Source organism: Cricetulus griseus, chromosome 3 (assembly GCF_003668045.3).
Source record: "Cricetulus griseus strain 17A/GY chromosome 3, alternate assembly CriGri-PICRH-1.0, whole genome shotgun sequence".
NCBI classification, from domain to species: domain Eukaryota; kingdom Metazoa; phylum Chordata; class Mammalia; order Rodentia; family Cricetidae; genus Cricetulus; species Cricetulus griseus.
In genome coordinates, this window is record NC_048596.1 from 196,455,298 (window position 1) to 196,471,195 (window position 15,898).

At 49.4% G+C, this 15,898-nt stretch overlaps 1 protein-coding gene across 1 annotated transcript in view; it reads right to left on the reverse strand.

Moving 5' to 3' along the window:
* Positions 1 to 1,705: 1,705 nt before the first annotated feature.
* Positions 1,706 to 15,898, reverse strand: part of Cotl1 (coactosin like F-actin binding protein 1) — a 33,806-nt gene continuing 19,613 nt past the window's right edge. Inside the window, exon 4 of the mRNA XM_027410746.1 lies at positions 1,706 to 2,812. Coding sequence (XP_027266547.1) covers positions 2,702 to 2,812 — 111 coding nt within the window. The 3' untranslated portion in view covers positions 1,706 to 2,701. The remainder of the gene's footprint in view (positions 2,813 to 15,898) is intronic.

A 15,898-nucleotide genomic window follows, 5' to 3' on the forward strand; every position in this document is an offset into this window, starting at 1 on the left:
CTTAATCCAGCCTCATCTTCAATTACATCCCTAAAGACACTTTTTCCAAAGGAAATCCACGCTCTGGGCATGGACATATACCTTACAGGAACTAATAATGTTCAGACCCCTTCATAGCCCACTTCACAGGGCCCAGGGAACATTCTAGAGGAATTGTGGTACAATTGATTGCTGGGGCTAAGGAAGTAGCTCAGTGGGTAGTGTACTTTCCAAATACACAAAGCTGGGTACAGTGCTATGTCCCAGGTATGGTGGTGTGACCTAGGTATGGTAGTATGACCTAGTACTCCAGAAGGAGAGGCTGGGGGGATAAGGAATTCAAGGTCATCCTCGGCTATATGTTGAGTTCAAGGGTAGCCTGGGCTACCTGACACTTCATGCTACTCAGCACCTCCTTTTCTCTAAGGAGTCACCTGAGGTAACCTCACTCACCCTCGATTTAATCTCTTCTGCGGTTCTCTAGGAATGAGGAACAAGGAGATTAAATCAGACTAAATCCAGGACATCTACCCCAGGGAAGAGGCTTTTTCAAAACCCCAGCCTGGAAGGCGCCCTGGGACCTGGGGTGGCACTCTCCCTTCTAGCCCCAGATAACCCCTGGAGTATATGCAGAGTGCCAGGGTCCCACAGGAGGACTGGGTGAAGTTGTGAAACAGACAAGTCCCCTTAGACCAATCAGCAAAGAGCAAAAATATACACCACAGCCACAGGCTGGCTTCCCTTCCTTCCTCACCACCTCAAGCAAGAGCAGAATAGAGTGGAGGGCAGGGAAGTCTTCAAGGGGTAGCCAGGTCTCAGCTTTCTTTCTTTTCATCTATCTATCTATCTATCTATCTATCTATCTATCTAGAGACAGGGTCTGTAGCCCAGGCTGGCCTTGTGAACTCACTATATAGCAGAGGGTAACTCTGAACCTCTGACCTTCCTGCTTCCTCTCAAGGGCTGTGATTACCATCACACCCAGCTTGTACAGTGATGCCCATTCTCCTATGAGGGATTCAGAGCTCAGAAAGGTTAACTTTACTGAAGTCACACAGCTATAAACTGAAAAGCAGGAGCTGAGAGCCACCAATGTAAGCTCACCAGGGACGGGGGCCACCTCTGGCTTTGTGCCACTAGGCAGCATGGTCATGGCCTTGTGAAAGGGGAGAGGGATTAGTCTCTTGTTTTTATAAAAATGAAGATACACATCTACTTCTATGGCTAAGAATTTTAAAATCTAAGCCAGGAGTGGCGGCATATACCTGTAATCCCAGCATTCAGGAGGCCTTGGCTGGGAGATTGCCACAAATTCAAGGCCAGCCTAGGTTACAGTCAAGCCCTGTCTCACTAGAGACACAACAAAAGGCACTTCTAAAGCTGGCTGCGGAGACTCAGACCTGAGTCAAGCTGCTTGAGAGGAGGCAGGAGGATTACAACTTCAAGGCCTCCCTGGGCCATGGAGTGAGTTCAGGGACACCCTGGATCCTCTGGGCTGGAGTTGGGTCCTCTGCAAGAAATCATGGGGGGTTAAAAGCTGCTGAAATAGGGCATGGTATTATATATCTGTAACTACCATTTAAGAGATGGCCGAACAAGAATTCAAGACTGTCCTCCCACATGAAAACACCTTGGAGAGGGAAACCCACGTGCCCAGGGCCCAGCAGTTCCTTCAACCACTCAGTCTGAATTGGACAACCACACACACACAAAGCAGACAACCCAGTTGTTTTTTCTTGAAAAACACATTTATTTCTGTAAACTGTTGGAATGCCAGAGATGGTCCTCACAGCCCAGTCCAGTGCAGTCTTCTTCCCCAAAATGAAAAGAGCGAGGAGAAAGGAAAAGAACCATCTTCGCATGCTCACGAGGAGCCAAGCCTGCCTCAGCTTTCTTTAAAAGCAAACAAAGCCATCTTTTCAAATTTGTGGTGCAGACTAAGATTCCAACTGCTGCCTTCCAGGTGCCGTGAGGCCTGTGTCTACCTCCCTGTTTGCAGGGGACCTTTCCATCGTTGTCACCCTACGAGGCCCTGAGTTTGACCCTGAACTCCCATCACAACTGGACTCAGACCTCTCATACTTTAGAAGGACTTCGCCAAAAGGGTAGACCACATGGCAGAGTCACTGCCAAGCAAGGTTTAAGGCAAATTGTCACTTCGTACTTGGTCCACGCCAGACCTAAACCTGTCACTGCCAAGCAGCATCTACTGGACTCTGAACAGGGTGAAGGTGGGGCCTGGAGCCATGTCTAGGGGTTCTGAGGAGCATGTGTGAGCTCATGGAGGCTGTAGGGTGTACACAGCTCCTGGCATGGCGGCCGGCATAGGGTAAGCAGGAAACAGCCAAGGCAAGCTGGGATGGTACCCAGGCCAGGCCCTAGCAAGTGAGGGCCAGGGTGGCTCAGACCAGGCAGGCCACAGTGAGGGCAAGGGAAATGACAGGCCAAGGGCCACTGACATAGGCACCTGGGATCTGATGGTGTGCATGACCCTGGCACCAAGATGACTTTTCTTTAAAACAAAAAGGGGGCAGGTACCAAAGAATGATGCTTGGTGAGCTTAAGAGGGGTGAGGGGGTTGGGGAGGCAGGGAGGGGGTTACACACACTGGTGGCGCCGCTGGTGCCTCTCATGGCTCCTCCTCCCTGGTGGGCTGGTGACTTGAGGTGGCAAGTCTCCTCCTAGGTGGAGCAGGCAGATGGCTCTGGGGGTGGGGCTGGGGTTACTCTGTCTGAGCATCATAATTGGCTCCTCCAGCCTTCTTCAGCTCACTCCTGATGAAGTCCTCCTCCAGCTCCTTCCGATCGCTGATCACAAACTCCTTTGCAAAATTCTGCAAGGACAAAGAAGAGCTCAGAGTTTCTGTGAGAGAGGAGGGGGCAGGTCCAGAGTTGCCCAGGCAACGCAGCAGGAAGCCCTGGCACCCCAGACACTCGCATCAGAGTGCAGTGAAATCACACCAACAGAGCCTGTGCCAGAAGCCTGATCAGATGGGCAGGGATGCCATGTCCTGTGGGCCATGGCTAGACCCAAGCATGACTCCTGGACTGTCTCTTCCTGACTGTGTTACCTTGGGCAAGTCCCTCTCAACCGTCATTCAACTTCTTCAACTGTAAAAACCCTCCAGGGAGGGTGGGAGGTTGGAAAAGCAGGCAGTGAGCTGGCCAAAGTTTAACTCCAGAAGAGAGAAGGAAGGGAAAGGAGGAGCCAGGCATGGTGTCACACACCTGCAATCCCAGGACCCAGGAGGCTAAGACAGGGGAACTACCATGATCCTAAGACAGTGAGACCTATCTCAAAAAACCACGGGGGGGGGGAGACTCTGGCTTGTGGCTACTGTTCATCGCACAGTGTTACTACTGCACCTGGGGTAGAGAGAGGCCGGGATGTAAGGCTCCCACACGCCAGCTCAGACATTACTAGGCCTGAGTCCACCTGGGGTATCCTGGCCTTTCCAACCACATTCAATTCTGGGCAGGCGGGAAGGGCACTATTAGCATTCATTCTGCAACATGCCAGGTCACAGCTGGGAAGCACAGTTACTGTCACATCTTGGGGTGCAAGGCTTTGCCCAGATAACCCAAGGGCCTGGACATGTGGGAATGGGCAAAGCAGGTGGTATCTTATCAGATAACACTGAGCCATGAGGATTATGTTATTTTATATGTAGATTATAAACTGCAATAAACGAAGAAAATCTCAAAGGAAGACAGAGGAAGCTGCCACAAGCGTTAAGTCCAAAGGTTGGGAAATTATCCACATAAAGGAGCTGGAGGTGTCGAGCAAACCTGTAAAAACAGCACCGGGAGGCGGAGGCAGGAGGCACACGAGTACATGGCCTGCCTCAGCTACATAAGGTGTTCAAGGCCAACAAAGTAAGAGGAGCAAGTGCACACACACATGCATGTGCGAGCATGTGCGAGCCTGTGCGAGCATGCGCGTGCGCACACACAGTGCACATCAGCACACACATGTACCTCAACACTACACATTGTATTCCCACATTCACACCAATACTGGAGCAGGAATCCAGAGCCTAGTCTTGTTAGGCAAGTGCTCTACCACTGAGCAACACCCCGAGGCCTGTGACACCATTATCAATACTTCCATATACACACACTGTGCTATGGTACTGAGACAAGCCACGGTGTCAAATATGAGACCCCAACTAGGACCCTGAAGATCTACCTGAGAGAAATTAAATCATCGTGGCTCAGAGCACACACCCAGAGCTCACAGCAGCATGATTCACCAACAGCCAGGCACCCCAGATAGCTAAACAACAGATGAGATGAGGCGGCACACAAAGAACGGACATCCCACATGGTGAAGCATTGATTAGTCAGCAATGAAAAAGTTAGGATGCCTGCTGCAACATGGCAGAACCCTTAAACATGAGCAAAAGCAGGCAGACACAAAAGGCCACCCACTGTCTGGTTCCACTGACAGGAAATGCCCAAAAAAGGCAAATCCACAGAGAAAGCAGACCAGAGGTAACCACGGGTGGGAGACAGAACAGGAAATGACAGACGTCACCTAAAATTGAATGTGGTAAAATCAGTAGGGCTCTCGGAGGTGACTACAAACCAGGAAGGGCCAGAAAACCAGCTCCCTCCATGCATGAAGTGCAGATCTGCCCAAAATCACCCCAAGAGCAACTCTTCAAATCCCCAAAGACAATCAAGATTGCTTCCATTTTACACACAAGACTGAGTCTGAAGACTGCAATGCCTGGTCAAGGTCACAGAGCTGGAACAACTGTCTCGGGCTGGAAGTGTGGCTCAGAGGTAGAGGGCTTACCTTAGCAGGCACGAGGTCCTGGGTTCAATTCCCAGCACCCCCACTCCTGCACTACTACTATATAAAGAAAGGATGGCAAAATAATAATAATAATAATGGAACTAGGGAGGGGTAGTTAAATGGTTAATTTTACATTAAATGGCTTTCACATCAATAAAACAAAATAAGCAAATTCGCCATAGCACCAGGAGGAACAAGTTCTCAGCTTTCTAGAAACCAAGACATGGAGAATTATGGAGGAGGGGTTAGTATCAGTCAAGAGGGACAGCCTCACACACTCTCTGAATCCACCCTTGATACACTGGCCTTTTACATGGTTAAGATAAGAACCCACCTCTGGGCAGAGCCAAGAGAGCCTTGTTCAGCCCCAAAGGTAAACACCCTGCCCACCGGTCCACTGGCCAGCACTGCTAAGTATATGCATGTGACCCAGACAGTGGAAGACAGTGGGCCTCGGTCAGAAAGAGAATTGAGAGAGAACTTGTGTCTCAACTCCCAACCCAGCAGCACCGGGGAGGGGCAAGAGTGCCCCAACAAGGAAGTCAACTGGCTGAGAAGCCTACAGAGGAAGTTCAAAGTCCTCTGCTTGTTGACAGCCATATATGGCAATCTAAAGAAGTAAGAACCTAAAGTCTGTGTCAGGAACAGGCTATTAGGAAGATGAGATAAGGGTTAAGAAATCTAAAGGGAAGTGTTAGGGGCTGGGTGCAGCTCCAGCTAAAACCACAAGAGTGTGGGCCATCACATGACAATCGGGCAGTATGGTGCTCATACCTATAATCCCAGGCACCTTGAATTACAGAACTCTGGAAACTGCTCATGAGTTTGAAGCCATTTTGGGTTACATAGCAAAACTGTTTCAACGAAACAAAACAGGGCCTGGGGATGTGGCTCAGTGGGCACGGTGCTTGCCCAGCATGCACAGAGCCCTGTGGGTTCAGTCCCCAGCACTGTACAAACCGGGCATGATGGCTCAGGTTTGTAATCCCAGGTAGCGGCAAGAGGATCAGAAGTCATGACTGGGTGGGGAGATGGCCCAGCAGTTAAAGGCACTTGCCGCCTAGCCTGATGATCTGAGATCCCCACAGTGGAAGGAAAGACCAAGCCTTGTGCATTGTTCTGTCTCCACGTGCTGCTGTGGTGTGCACGAGTCCACACACAAAGTTAATAGATAAGAAAAAAAAATTTTAAGGCTAACCTCACTACATATGGTGTTCAAGACCAGTCCAGGCTATCAGACTGCCTCAAAAAAAGGAGATCAGACCAGTGAACCACACATAGTAACAAATGTAAATGGGCAAAATCATCTAAGCTCCCCCACATATATAACACACACATGCACACATACACACTGTCTCAAACTATAAAAAAAAAAAGCACCCTCAAACTTTGAGGCATGCTTAAAACCAAATAGCCACAAAGCAAATGCTTTCAAGTTTACAAAGTTTACAGGCCAGCTGTGTCACCACCAGTTGGGTCAGCCACACAGAACAGTCTCTCCTCTCTGTTGCCACAGAAGTCGGGAAGGAGACTTGACTGAAGATGTGCTTTTATTGTTGCTGCCTGCAGAGGACTGAGCCGGGACCTCTTCGGATGGTAACTGTGGAAAAGTTACTGTTCCAGCACCCCGTCATGTCGCTCTACTCCCACTGCTTTGGGGGAACTCCAGAGTCAGAGAGCAGAATAAAGAGTCCTATCTCTTGGTTGACTGCTTTTCTCTTCCAGTGACCAGGGCAGGTGTTTAACATTTCTGAGGCTATTGGTGTTCAAGTCATGCCCATGGTACCAAGGCAGAGCATGGATTTGCAGACCCTTGGGCTGATGGTCTCATCCACAGTCAGCCAAGCTGCAGCCTCATGGTGAGCCTGGCTGGACACTGACAGATCTGGCTCTGCTCCCCTCATCCCTCAAGAGCCCAAGAGATGGACCTTCACACACTGACCAGCTGAAGTCAGAGGTGTCTACAGACGATGAAGAAGGCGCTGCCTCTGGGGCTCCCATCTCCCCAGCAGCAGACTGGAAGATGGCAAGGCCCGAGAAGTCATTTACCTACCCCTCAGTCCACAGTGAGGATAGTGGAGGCTTCATGCAATTGAACAAATGGCAGTCACTCACAGCCTTTAGTGGACACCCATGTCACTCACCTGCCCCCAACCCCATGCCCTCCAGGAGCCTCACAGATCTCCATGCCTCTTATGATCCAGCCCTTCCCTGTGTGCCCTTCTGAATGAGGTTTCTCCATTTCCATCCAAGCCCATTTATGGGTTCCTGTCACCCATGGGGAGGCAAAGTTGAGGGAAATCTCTTCCCCACTATTTCAGGGGTGGTTCCTTCCATTTGGGGAAGTGAAAGAGGCAGGAATTTTGTGATGGCATCCCTGGTGAGCCAACAGGTCATTTCCCCCACAAAAGGCTTGCACACCTGGCACATACTTCCCATGTAGCTGTGAATTCTACAAAATGTCCCCAAATGACTTGGGCACTGTGCTGACTAGTTTTATGTCAACTTGATACAAGCTAGAGTCATCTGAGAGGAGGGAACCTTAAATGAGAAAATGGCTCTGTAAGATCAGGCTGTAGGTAAGTCTAGAGAACATTTTCTTAATTAATGATTGATGGAGGAGGGCTCAGCTCATTGTGTATGATACCAGCTCCTGAGTTCTAAGAGAGCAGGTCAAGGAAGCCAAAAGGGACAAGTCAGTAAGCAGCACCCCTCCATGGCCTCTGCATCAGCTCCTGACTCCAGGCACCTACCCTACTTGTGTTCCTGCCCTGACTTCCTTCAGTGATAAACTATGATATGGAATCCTAAGCAAAATAAACCCGTTCCTCCTCAGCTTGATTTTCGGTTATAATGTTTCATCACAGTAATAGAAACCCCAAAACAGGTACCAACCTCAAAACTTACTTGAAATGACCCCCTGCCCTCTGCCTCCACTCCTACTGAGCAGTCAGCTTCGGACCTAAGGGAGCCACCAGCACCAGTAGGGAGTCTCCAGTGCCACAGGGAGTCACCTTCCTAGTGTGTTTGTAAAAAGGGCAGAAACCAAGCAGCATCACCGGGCAGATGAAGCCTGACCCAGGAGCAACACCAGGACCAGAAAGAACAAGGAGCTGCTCACCTGCGTCCCTGGGTGCTGGCTACCAAGATGTCACCTGTGCCAAAAGGCCACCTCCCACTACACCTGCCCCCATACATACATGCAAGCCATCTAACAGCCACAAGGGGAGGGGGTGGCAGGACCCAGGTCAGTCCTTATTGAGAAGTGTTTTAATGACATACATGCAGCCTTATTTAAAGAGAAGTAGGTGACATTGCAGTAGCCCTGAAATGCTGCCAGTTTACCCATAATCACTACTCAGTCCCTGGCACTCAGCTTGGCCATCAGGTGTGTCACAGGTCAGCAGTAGCAGTGACCAGCACACTGCGGCTGCTGGTGGCTGAAAAGAAGACAATCTAGTCTGCAAGCAGAGTGGTAACGCAGAACAGTCTCCCGTCACAGAGCCCTGCAATTGACCTGCTCAGGGGCAGCAGCGCCTGGCAGGGGTGTGAGGGAACAAATGTCCCTCCCTTAAACCTGGTGGTGGTTCCATGGGTGTTCACAGGGGAAGCTTGAAATGTTCAAAAGGCACCCAGCTGTAACTGTCCTGTGGTTCAAGACAAAGTGGGAGGATGGAACCAAATGAACAAAACCCACTAAACCCTGCCAACCACCTCTGCTTTTGATAGAGGACCAGAGAGGGGAAGTGACTCACTTCAGGTCACAAAGTAAAGAGCTCCATGTTAGGCCTGCCCTTCCCCCTTGCTCTTCCTCCAGGCTGTTCTAGACTACTGTCTCCATCCCACACCCCGATACCAGAAGCCTCAGTGCTGCCCAAGCTACCTGTAAGAGTCCAAAGCACAAAATGCCAGTCTGGGCACGGTCATCTGAGGCTTCTAGTGTTTTGTCCAGGACCCTCCCATCCCTCCCAAGGTTTCTAAACAGGGACTTTCCATGTTTTGCCCAGTGGGACTATTCAAAGGAGGAGGCTTCTTCAGCCATGTCCAATTCTGGCAGCTTCAGGCCTGAAAAGGTGGCTGAGGACAGGCTTTGTCCCCACAGGCTTTCTCAGAGGTTAAGCAGCACCCCCCCTCATTTGTTCTCCTTGAGAAAGCAATGCCAGTGAAGGGCAGGTTACCAAATAAGTCTGTGCATATCACACACACACACACACACACACACACACACACACACTCACACACCTCTGTTTGCAAGGTTAAATTAAGATAAGCATAAATATTCTCCTATTCTTGTCCCTCCTCCTTTTTAGAGAGTTTCATATAACATAAGCAGGCCTTGAACAACTTGCTGCTATCCCAGGATGACCCTGAACTTCTGACCACTCCAGTGTTGCCATCACAGGTATGATTACAGTGCCTGGTTTATGTGGTGCTGGGACCCATTGAGATATATACCCAGCCCCCAACTTTTTTAAAGGGCCCCCAAATGCCTGGCTTAAACCCATTTTCTTGCTAAAGCAGGCCGGGGACACGATTTAGTCTAAGCTGCCCCATGCTCTCTAGCAGCCTGACCCTCCAGAGCCTCAGTTCCTCCTCTGCAAACAGGAACAGAAACAGTACCACACGCTGGGGCTGTAATGAGGGCCTTGGAGCCTGCAAAGAACCCACACTCTTGCTGGGTGCCCACAGCACTGGGCAAGTGCTGACTGGCCCTCTGCTGATTTGTGAGTGATGTAGCTTTCCCTTCAGCCCCAAGACTTCAGGGGAGCTCAGGGTTCAGTGGCTAGGCCCTTTCCTAATTTCCCAGAGTTCATTTTCAATGGCAGGCAGCCCTGGGGCTTCCTCTGGGCAAACATGGAAGATGACAACCAACCAGTGGCAATAGCCAAAGCTGGGCTAGGGGAGAGCAGTATTCAGGGCTCTGGCCCTGCTCTACACTCCTGTGGAAGAGGAGAGAGAGAAAAAAGGGTCTCCCAGACAGATCCTCACCAGCCTTCCAGGGATCTGCCGAAGTCCCTGCAGCATGAAGATAAAGACTATGGCAGTGCCATTACCCCCACACACACACACACACGCACACACACACACCATGGACACAGAATCCATGGGGAACCGACAGGATCACAGCACTGTTCAAGGTTAAGGTTCTATGGATGCCTTGGGACCATCCAGTTCCCATGAAATTCTCTGCTATACAGGGTGTAGACGCTAAGCCACATGCATGAGCTGAAGCAGGGAGTGGACAAGTCACCTGCTGGCCACAATAAAGTGCCTTTCACCAACTGGAATTTCTTAAGAATTCTAAGCGAAAGACCTCTGAATGCTGAATAAAAGCAATCAGTCCCCAACTGATTCTCCTTGCCAGGAGAAAGGGCAACCTCTCAGGAGGCTGAGGGGAAAGAAATCGAAGTGCACAGCAGCCAGAGGTGCTCCACACATCAGCCAGTGGTGCTCCACACAGCGTCAGCCCTCCCGCCTCCTCTGTGCCCTCCCACACCTATTCAGTGCCTGAAAGACCAAGTCCTTAAAACTCGACCAGGAAGGTGTAATTTACTCAAAAAGAGCAGGTTCTTAAAGCAGGCATGAATCATCAAAGAGGGGTGAAGGGAATAAATGGACCAGAAGGCCAAGTTTCTGACAGGCACAGGTCACCTCCTGCTCAGGGAAAGAACCAGGGGCACACCACAGGTGTCCCAAGGTCCTGCTGTGTGAGCCAGTGTGGACCAAACCAACTCAGAGCAGTTGACCCCATACCCGCAAGATATAGTGGAATATTATTTTAACTGGACAAAGATGTGATACCTTTGTTTGTGCTGCAGATATTCCTTTAACTGTAAAAGTGTGTTACTTTTGTTTGTGCTGTATTTGTTTAATTATGTAAAGTTGTGTTGCATCTGTTTCACCTTGCCTGCCTAAGGCAACTGATTGGTCTAATAAAAAGCTGAACAGCCAATAGCTAGGCAGGAGAAAGGATAGGCAGGGCTGCCAGGCAGAGAGGAGGAAAAAATCTAGATTCAAGAAGGATGAGCCGGGCGTTGGTGGCCCACGCCTTTGATCCCAGCACTTGGGAGGCAGAGGCAGGAGGATGTCTGTGAGTTTGAGGCCAGCCTGAGTTTGAGTGCCAGGATAAGCTACACAGAGAAACCCTGTCTTGGGAAAAAAAAAAAAAAAAAAAAGAAGGAAGATTGAGAGGAGAAAAGGAGAAACACACCTGGGGCCAGAAACCAGACAGCTTTCAGACAGACAGACAGACAGACATAGAGGCAGCAGGAAAGAAAAGGAAAAATAAATAAATAAATAAATAAATAAAGCCCCAAGGCAAAAGGCAAATAAAGAGAAACAGATTACTTAAGTTAAAAGAGCTAGCCAGAAAAGAGCTAAGCTAGGCTGGGATTCAAAACAAGTAAGAAGTCTCTAGGTCATGATTTGGGAGCTGGTTGGTGGCCTAAAAGAAAAGGCCTGGTACAGGAAAATATCCTTCTTCACAACCATCTCTCTCAGCATATGGAAAACTGCCTGGGACCTGCTCTTCTGTCTCCCAGATGTTCACCAAAGGTCTGGCCCCACCTGGCCTGACCTCTGACTCTATTTAGTTCAGGGAAGAGAAAGGGGAAGGAAACATAGTCCATTTTCTGCACCTATGTCTGGCAGACATCACAAATCAATCGTGGCACCTTCTTTGTCTATACTCAACCTCAGAACCCTTCTTAACCCAGAGCTCAAAGCAGTCCCTACCTACCTATTGGTCAGCTGAGGTCAAATCCAGATTGGGTCTTCAACTTCTGTCTAATCAAAACTGCCCACGGCTGGGGAACTAGCTATGTAGCAGAACCCAACACCCAATATGTATGAGATCCTGAGTCTCCAGAACCCCGGGGGAGGGGAGGGGGGAGGGATGGGACGGGGACGGGGGGGGGCACAGAGACAGAGACAGAGAGAAAGAGAAGCACAGAATTTCTTGTTCCCAGCCACATGCATGTTTGGGACTCTCCTTCATAGAATCAGTAAACAAAATTGTTTTAAAATGACAACATTTAGCCTCAAAGATGTTCACTGTCAGCAAATACCAGGATGTGTCCATAATTCAACAACAACAAAAAATGAACACGTAAGTCAACAGGGGCTTGCTTAATTGGTAGAATGCTTGCTTAGCACCCATAAAGCCCTGAGTTCCATCTTGGCACTGTATAAACAGAGCACAGTGGCACACACCTATAATCTCACCACTTAGGGAGACAGAGATAGGAATTTTAGGGGTTCAAGGTCACCCCAACTACATAGTGAGTTCAAGACAAGCCTTGGCAACATTCGGCCTTCTCTCAAAAATAAGGAACTGTACATCTATACCAACACTCCCCATAGATGGCATCTTATTATTTTCATGCTTCTACATGTTAGACTGACATCCCATTGCTCAGAAGAGGGAACAGAGATTCAGGGAGGTGAGGGGCCAGAAACATGATCTTTGTGAGCTCCTGACCTGGCTGGTGTCTACATGAGAAAGAATGCACACCACTGGCATTTCATTAGATTCGTGTCTGTGGTGGGCACTCACGAAGCAGTGCTTGGCAGCTACTGCACAACTGTGTGTGGTACCAGTCTGTTCTGAAAGGGACCGTGTAGGGACAAATAACCAGAAGATGGAAGAATGGAGAGGCCCCAGAAAGGGGGCAGGCACAGGCCGAAGAACACACACCCAGAGTCCTTGGGCCTTGGAACACTATGGTGAGACCTCCCACCATAGGGCTCTGGCAAGCAGAGGTGTTCTATGGTTCTGTGTTGGGCATGGCTGCACCCAGGCAGGCTGGCCATGAGCTGGAGTAGGTCTAAAGTCTGGTGAGTGGCAGCAAGCCATGGCTAGCACAGAACAGTCTTCTGGTTGAAGCAGCCTCATTTATGTACTGGGTCTTTCCCCAAGCAAAGCCAGTCTCTCTCCAGAGTTTAAAGCCTTCCCAGGCTCCCCACTGTGTTTCAGATGAAGCCCCACCTTCAAAATGGTCTCCCTTTAGTAAGATAGCTCAGCGGGTAAAGGAGTTTGCTGCCAAACCTGGAACCTGATTTTGAGCTCAATCCCCACTACCTACATAGTGAAAGGCAAGAGATCCCACGACACTGACCTCCACATGCAGATCCACATACAAGTTATGCACATACATAATATTTTTAAACTCAAAAATAAATTAATACAAGTAAAATAAAAGAGCATGTGAGTTAGAGCATTTTGCAAGGCAGGCAGGCCTGATCTGCTCTGACTCCAGGCAGCCTGGCCTGGCACCAGGGAGTCTCCCCTGCTGGCCACCACATTGTCCCCACAAGCCTGCAAAGGCACCAAAACAAAGGCGGGTGTGCTATCCCGGCACCAACAGACAACAGTGTGACAAGGCCACCTCAGTCAGGGGAGCTGTCTGTCGGCTCAGCACATTCCCCAACTCAGGGCAGTGTCACTAGAACAGCCCAGCTTCCTGCAGCCTCTGCTGCCCCGAGGCTGGTGGAGAAGGAGACTTTTGTCTGGTTTTCTCAGCCATGGACCCTTCAGTGACCTTTCTGGCTTCCAGTTCCAAGCAAGCGGGCCTCAATCCCAAATCCTCCTGCCCCCACGCTTGGGTGCTGAGGTTACAGGCATACGCCTCCATCTGGCTGGGAATCCCATCTCCTCATCTGAGTGACACCCCCTCTCCCATACCTCAGCTCCCATCATGCCTCTGAACTGGATGGAGCCTCACTGTAGGCCCCCTCCCCCCAGATGGTTTAAGGTTCTTTGAAGGGACCAATTACCACAGAGGTAGCAGGCCTCCATTCTGGAGTCCTGACCTTAAAGGACCACCAAAGCCTGGGTGTTCCTTCTGCTGGGCAGAGGGTGGCCAAATCCAGAGAAAAAGAGAACAGAATAAGAGGTGAAACCTATCCAGCTAGGTTCCCTGATGCCCTCACCTCCCCCTGTGAAGAGCTGGTCAATTCCACTTCACTTCAACACAGCTAGGAACTAGTATCCCCACCATGAAGGCTGCCACCAGAGAACCTAGGTCCCTGAGTCACCTCCACTTAGGGGTCTACTCTGCCACTGCAGCCAGTTCTAGGTTCACAGAAACCCCTGTGCCTGGCTAACATGCATGAGGCCCTGGTTGGAACCTCAGCACCACACACCAACAAGCATGTAATAAGCAACTAAACAAACAATCTAGCCAACTGTCAGCACTCAAAAACCAGAGGCAGAAGTTAGAGGTCAGACTGGGCTACAGAGTGAGGCCCTATTAACAAAATTAAATTTAAACAAAATAATAATGGGACCAGCAGATAGCTCAGTGGGTGAAGCTGCTTGAGGTGCACCTGATAACTTGAATTCAATCTCTGGAGGCCAAGGAAAGATGGAAGGAAAGAACTGACTCTATAGTTTTGTCCATAGGTACTCAGTACACACACACACATACACATACACACACACACACACACACACACACACACACACACACACACACACACACCATGCACATGCAAATGCGACCGAATTAATTAAAAACCTACTTTAAATGCAATAAGGCTGACTATTGTAAGCTCTGGAATCCTTCCTAGGGTTTCTCCAGAGGCCATCCAGCAGGGGCTTCAAGCTGCTCAGGTAGTAAAATTCTTGCATAAGGACCTCAGTTTAGCACCGGGCATTAGTGGCGCATGCCTTTAATCCCAGCACTCCGGAGGCAGAGGCAGGCGGATCTCTGTGAGTTCAAGGCCACCCTGGTCTCCAGAGCAAGTGCCAGGATAGGCTCCAACGCTACACAGAGAAACCCTGTCTCGAAAAACAAAACAACAAAAAAGGACCTCAGTTTAATCCTCAGACTCAAAGGGAAAAGAAAAAGCTGGGTATGGCCAGGCTCCACCTTCAATCCCAGAACTCAAGAGGCAGAGACGAGGGATCTCTGTGAGTTCCAGGTCAACCTGGTTTACAGAGTGAGTTCCAGGATAACCAGAACTACATAGCAAAAAGAGCGTATGTGCTGCCTAGTTTTTTGACAGCTTGACACAAGCTATAGTCATCAGAGAGGAGGAAACCACAATTGAGACCGTGTCTCAATAAAATCTAGCTGTTCGAAAGCCTGCAGGACATCGTCTTAATTAGTGATTGATAGGGGATGCCCAGCCCATTGAGGGTGGTGCCATCCCTGGGTTGGTGGTCCTGGGTTCTATAATAAAGCAGGCTGAGCAAGCCATGAGGAACAAGCAAGCCAGTAAGCAGCATCTCTCCATGTCCTCTGCATCAACTCCTACCTCTAGGTTCCTGCCCTGTTTGAGTTCCTGTCCTGACTTCCTCCAGTGATGAGGAAGTGTAAGCCTAATAAATAAAGCTTTTCCTTCTCGGGCTGGAGAGATGGCTCAGAGGTTAAGAGCACTGGCTGCCCTTCCAGATGTCCTGAGTTCAATTCCCAGCACCCACATGATGGCTCACAACCATCTATAATGAGATCTGGTGCCCTCTTCTGTCCTGCAGGCAGAACACTGTATACATGATAAATAAATAAATCTTAAAAAAAAATTAAAAAAAAAGCTTTTCCTTCTCAACTTGTTTTCAGTCATGGAGTTTCATCACAGCAATAGATGAAATCCTAAGACAACCTGTCTCAAAAAAAAAAAAAAAATGTTTTAAGGCAGCCAATGTGTCAGTCAAGGAGTCAATGGGAGCCAAGCCACACCTTTTTGTTTGTTTGTTTTTGAGTATGGGTGTTTTGCCTACATGTATGTTTGTGCACTGCATGTATGTAGTGCCCATGTAGGCCAAAAGAGGACATCAGATACTCTGGAGCTGCAGCTCCCCAAGGTTGTGAACTGCCCTGTATGTGCCAGGAACCCAAACACGGGCTCTCTGGAAATGCAGCTAATGGTCTTAATCACAGAGCCATCTTTCCAGTGCCATCTTTTTTCTTTGCACATGTCACTTGGCCCTGGGCAACAGCCAGACTGAAGGGCTGAAGGGCTGGCCACATCTACTCTGGTCACTGGAATAGCAGTTTGCATAAACTTAAAGAAGGAAAGGCTCTGGCTTCGAGGGCTTTGGGAAATCCTGCGTGCTCACCTTGCTTCACCATTACAAATTCAGATTCTTCTTTCTTAAAGTGGTCACTTATCCAAA